Genomic DNA, 6267 nt, shown 5'->3' on the forward strand with positions numbered 1-6267 from the left:
ACACTAGGCTTGCTTCTTTCAATCAAATTCGAGTTCTTCTTTTTCTTATGACTCTCATATCTTTTAACTTAAAAGAACTCTCTAATGTTTTGACGGAATTGTCCTTGACCTTTGCTAATTTGTTCTTTACTTTGGTTGTCTTCTTAATAACCTTGCTGCCACCACGGTCTATCGCAACTTCAACATCATTGTTTCCAAAATTCAATTTGTCATTGGCTACTTTACTATGATAATGGTTCTCGATGCGAAAATTCTTCACTTTTTTCTTAAAGCATCCAATTTAGCTTTCCTAGACATTATATATAATATTTTATAAGTTTCTTCTATAGGTCCGCCACCTTGTCACCAAGACCTTTGAAATTTATACCAAGCTTTTCATGGCCATTATTGAGCTCTTAAGGCACAAAAACGGACGTAATTTGGTCTCTTCTTGTTCTGAGCCCTCCACCAAGCTTTCCAGAGTGGTTGTCGAGCTCTTAATCTTGTTTGTTGGGCTCTTTGATAGGTCGACATTAACCAATTGTAATCTACCCGGCCTCCTGTTGCTCATCTTCAAACAACTTGGCATCATTTGGCTTGGCACCAACAAGTTTGGCACACCTCGAAAAAAACTCAGCACAACTCGGCCTAAGCTTAGTATAGCTCGGCCTAGACTCTCCATAGCTCAGCGACACGTCATTAGGACTCCTTGTCATCAACAGGATCCCCATCTCTTCTTCATCTTTTTTGTAAGAAGGTTTGTCTCACTTTTCTTCTTAGCTTGATAAAATTTAGCAATGTGACCAAGCTTACCACAATTGTAGCACTTCCTTGGTCTGCACTCATTTGCATAGTGGTCATACTTGCCACACTTAAAACACTCTACTTTTGACCAATCTCCTTGGTTTTTCTCTTGTCCTCGACCATGTCAATTTTGTTGACTGGTTTGCGCTTCACTATCATCCTCAAAATTACCTTGGCAACGTCCACCTCGTCCTCGGCCTCCTCGTCCTCTACCTCTTGATCCTCGACTCTGAGTATTTTGAGTTATATTCGAGTCAAACTATATTTGTAGTGCTTGATCGAGAAGTTCAACGTGTTCAACCTTGTTGTAATCGATTACTAGAAAGTTTATCCACACTGAATCTTGGTAATCGATTACAACAAGGGTGTAATCAATTACCACTGTCATTTTTTCCTACAAAGGTGAAGTCGTGTAAGAGGGCACGACTTCAGCACGTTGTAATCGATTATAGTTCTCGATAATCGATTACAACACCATGAAATCATTTTTGGGGTGCACGACTTCAACTCTAGTCAAATGAACAATATAAAGTCGTGCAGGGGGCATGACTTCTTCATTAGAAGTCGCTCAGTCCCCCATGACTTCCCTTTTGATCAAAATTTGCCTATTTTTATAATATGACAGGCAAATTTGCCTAGTTTGATACAAAAGTCAAATTAATAAGATAAGATTCAAACAAAATTATTAATAAATTCTTAAAATTTAAGTTTATCTCATCATATCCTATTTCTATCCACCCAAGATGTATGAAAGAGGAAATATTGAAAGCGTGTTGAACATGGGAAAAAATATTCACTAAGATGTTATGTTTTGATTCTCCCAGTAACTTCTCTCCCATGATTCAACTAGTTGAATTGAACTTTTCTTTCTGTGTAATTGTTCGTACAAAGATGGAGGATCAAAAGGGGCAGGCATGGTGCAAGGGTCGGTGTCTGCTGGACCCTTCACCAATGATTCCATCATAAATTTCTTTTCCAACCCTTCTGCTCCACATACCATTGACTCCACACACAGCTCAGTAGCATTACCACTAATGGAGGGTTTGTATGTGAACAGTTTAGCATATGCATTCAGAAGATGAAACATGTAATCATACACAAAATCCATCTTCAACTCTTCTTGAATGAATTCACTTGCTGCCTTTCCAATTTGATGTGCCTGATGAATTTCACAGATAACAAAACAACGAGAAGGTGTTCAAATATTCAGAAAGATTAATCCTATATTCTGCAGAAAAAGCAAAACTTGAAGATTACCCTTTGATTGTGACTGTTCCCCCAATCTACAGCAAACTTAATGGACCTGCACTTGTCATCTTCCTTTATGGGCCAATAGTGGTGCCCTGGTATGAGTCCTCTTGTGAAAAAATCATAGTAATGTGGCTTCACAAGTAGAGTGGTGGAGTCACATGCCAGGATATATTTTTCACTCACTGACCAAGCAGAACCTTCAATGTACACCTTGTATCTGCACAAATCATGAAGGAATTCAAACATGTCCAACAACAAAAATGTAATATTACACAAAATAATAACTGAAACAGGAGTTAAAAATTTGTCTCTTCCTTGTTATACCTATGAGTGCATTGGCTTGCCAATTCTGATTTCTTAAACCCTTCTTCTGATTCTCGTTTCCAATCCTGGGTTAAAATTTTAATTTGTCAAGAAGGAATAAAGAGAAAAAAGTACAAAATACTACAGATTGAAACAAATTCTTTCAAATAATAAAGGTATAATAGTGATTTTGATTTCAATAAGTGTAATTAAAGAAAGCTAAGAAGAATGATAATAATACCTGAGCATATAAACGAGCATTCCAATCTTGATTTTGAGAAACATTGCATTTCATGAGGTCTTCTCTGGTTTCTGCAACAGATGGATTACCTTTCCAGTATGCATAAGGCTCTCTGTTGAGCCATGGTATTCTCTCGTTCCCTTCTTTCAACTCTCCCAACAAAATCTCCCATGGCTTTATATTAACCTCAGCCCTAGCACCAAACACATACAATAATATGCCATCAATTCTACTTTGTAAAGTTCAGAAATTTACGTACCCTCATAACAAGAATAGTATTATTATACGTAGTATAAACAAGTGTAAGGGTGTTACCATCCCCAGAAAGACCAATCAGGGAAGACAATGTCCAAGGTATTATCATTTCCACAGTATCGAAACAATGGTGGTGGCTGCTGAGGAACAGGACCACTGTACTGATTAGCCAAAACCACAGGCCAATCCACACAATCAAACATGAGTTCCAAATCAGGAACTTTTCCAGGGTACCTCCTTAACAACTGCAAAATGCCCCATAATGTAAAGACATCCCTTGTTTGGAAGGACTTTTGGTAGGTCTCCAAATAAGCCCTACCCTTCAATATCACCAACTTGAAGTTTGCTGTTGCCTTTGCCCTCTCCACCATCTCTTGTGTTATGCCTGTGTAGGCCCACGGTCTCAGGTCCTCCTCGATCCAACGGAAGAACTGTGGACACGTGGCACCGGATGGACGGCTCTGATCATCCTCTTTGATTGGGTTTTGATTGGTGGGGCATGTTCTTGTGAGGTTGTATACATTGCAGTTCAATGGAGTCTCTCTTTGAACACTGAAAGGGATTTTGAAGGTACGTGTGGTGCTTAATGAAGATTTGGTAGATGAAATTCCAGAAAGTGTAGGCTACAAATAAGTAAAAGTGAAACACCACAAAGAATCAGTACATTTTTTTTCTCGGCAAAGAAAAATATAATATCATAGAGACAGAGAATAGTACACGGTGTTTGTAGGGCAATTCTCGTAAATTTTTATGAAATATTCATGAAAATTTGACACACTAAGTATGAAAATTTTATATATATAATTCTGTAAAATAAAAAAAAAATGTGTTGTGTAAAAGGCAATAGTCAAACCAACCCCCAAAAAAAACAACGACGTATCATCCACGTACCTTGGGAGTTGAACTAGGAAAACGTAAACGTACCACTGTAAGTGACTTACTTAAAATAGGGTAAATTATGTGACGTAGGGTACGACAAAGTTATGGGTCCAAGGTAATTTACGTGCATGAAACAGGTGGCGCAAAATTACAAGGCACGTGATCCCTTAAAGTCAAGAATCGGTTCCCTCTTTTGGGTCTGTAGTGAGTTTTAAGAACACGTGGTCCCCAGAGAAAAACTCACGATCTTTATAACTTTGTCTATGTCTGGTTAACCGACACTCTCGGCGGTTGTTTTGGTAAGGCCATGGAAATTGAAGTTTCGAGAAAATGCATTAATGATTTCTAGGGGAAATTTAGCACACTTTTTAGTATATTCTCTTTGATGTCTAGAAGTTTTCTGAAACAAAAATTGCGCTTTGGGTCAGTCTGAGAATCCAAAACGTGAAATTTAATACATTAATTCTTTTATCAGCAATACATTAATGACCAACCTTGAATACATTAATGAAGTTCCATTTTCAAAATTCAATGTCCTTGTTCAATTTTTACTTTAGTAGAAGGTCTAAACCTACCACATCTATATTTCACTTCTGTTGCACCTAAATAGTTGAACTACTTCTTTTCTTTCACGTTTACTAACCCCTTTTTTTAGTATGAGTTTTTCTTAATTTAATTACTTTCCAACATGAATTAAATATACAATGAAGTCATATCATATAAATAGTACTATATAATCTGATCTCATTCAACTAGTTGTAATTAAGTTTAAAGTATATCTTATAAGATAGTACAAGTTTAAAAACACCTAATCTTGCCACCACCACCACCCTATACCCTAATGGAATTTGATTAAGTTACAGGTATACATAATGGTTAAATAAATTATCTTTAACTAAATAGAATGTTTTAGAGGGAAAAAGACTAAGAAAGGACAATGCCATGTGGTGGTTTGTTGAACGATCCATGCCACGGGCCAAGGGAATTCACACACCATTCGTAAGGAATTCCCCAACGTGTCTCTGTTTCAGAGAACCGTAACATAACAAACAAGAGCATATAATAACGTTAAAATAGCACACTCATTGAACCAATCAACGTTGGAGGTAAAAGGATAGCAGTAGTGATAACAATAATTACGAAGAATACTCACTGGTGTGTCAATCACGCGCGTGTAAGCCAACACGCCGATGATGACCACGACGGGGAAGAGGAGAACCACCACGGATCGCGGCAGAGCTTTTATGACCGGCAACCAGATTCCATCCTTACTTGAATGACGAAAAAGCCCCGATCCACTGTCCTCTTGCATCTGCGCGATTACAGTGTCGTTGTTCTCTCTCCTTCTCTGTTTCTTTGCCTCTGTTTATGTCTCTTTGCCACTTCACTCTCACCCTTTTGAAGTTCTGAGCTTCTTCTAAATGGAAAGTTTCAAAGACGAAAACTTTGGAATGAGTTTTCAATTGGGTAGCTGAGTTTTGCCCAATTGGATGTATTTCTGTGTTGCAAAAGTTGAAAATCAATGCACTCTTTCTCTGCGCCGAAGAAGAAGAACGAAAGAGAAAATTGAGTTAGTTCATGATGCATAGATGTGTGTGTGTGTGTATATATATATATAATGATTGTTTAAAAACTGATTAAAAAGCCAAAAACCACGTATGATTTACTATAAAACGTAAATTAATAACTATTACTTTTTTAATAAATTATATAAATCAGACATAACCATGCCACAAAAACGTGAAACTTGTAGCTACTAACTATCTAAATATATAAAAAAAAATAACATCAAGAACAGATAGCAAGTGGGGTGTGTGAAACAAAACACAGATCATGAGAACCGACACAAAGACAAAGATAACAAACCTGCGAATTTTCTTGTGTTGTTCAGATTGGAGTTGAGTAGATGTGAATCTAAGAAAGATGAATAACTTTATCGCAGAAATGAGGGCAGCTAGATGAAAGATCAAAAGTGAGGGAAACGTGTAAAAAGTTTAAGATTGGAGAGAAAGAGGAGCGAATGTGGATACAACATGGAAAGGACAAAAGGCTATGAATCTCGTGAGTACACAGCTGTGTGGGATTTTGTCTCAGTGATTGTTATATATACTGTTATGAATAATGTGAAAGGAAAATGGGGCAAACTAAGAAAAAGGGTCCTTATATGTATATCTTTCTTTGATGGCCACAATTTGGAAAACAAGTGCACATGTTGCAGACTGATGCTTTCTGGTTTTGGGAATTTAGTTCTTGTTATTTTTTTACCTCTCGATTTTTTCCATGTTACTTTGGAGTAACGTCTTCGTCACTGGAACACAATATTTTAGGAGTTCTTTCCTTCCTTGGAATTCTCCAAATTCTTTCATGGTTGAACACATATTTAAGTTTTTTTTATAGGGAGAACTCATATTTACCAGTGCATAACTATTGTAAAATCAAATGTTAAAAGAAAATCAACTAGCAATGCTAATAGGAGGGAGTTGGGAGATTCATTATTTTATTTCTGTCTCTAAACTAAGAATGTATATATTCATCTTATCCTTATGATTATAAAT

At 36.9% G+C, this 6267-nt stretch overlaps 1 protein-coding gene across 1 annotated transcript; it reads right to left on the reverse strand.

The window, feature by feature from the left end:
- Positions 1–1531: 1531 nt before the first annotated feature.
- LOC108344674 (uncharacterized) lies at positions 1532–5716 on the reverse strand. The gene is made up of 7 exons (XM_017583119.2): positions 5579–5716; positions 4866–5247; positions 2894–3456; positions 2579–2771; positions 2359–2423; positions 2041–2251; positions 1532–1942 (listed from the first exon to the last, which is right to left on the reverse strand). The coding sequence occupies exons 2-7, from the start codon at positions 5022–5024 to the stop codon at positions 1580–1582; spliced, it is 1554 nt and encodes a 517-aa protein (XP_017438608.1). The 5' UTR covers positions 5025–5247; positions 5579–5716; the 3' UTR covers positions 1532–1579.
- Between the last annotated feature and the right edge of the window lie 551 nt (positions 5717–6267).

This window comes from Vigna angularis, chromosome 8 (genome assembly GCF_016808095.1).
Source record: "Vigna angularis cultivar LongXiaoDou No.4 chromosome 8, ASM1680809v1, whole genome shotgun sequence".
Taxonomy (NCBI): Eukaryota; Viridiplantae; Streptophyta; class Magnoliopsida; order Fabales; family Fabaceae; genus Vigna; species Vigna angularis.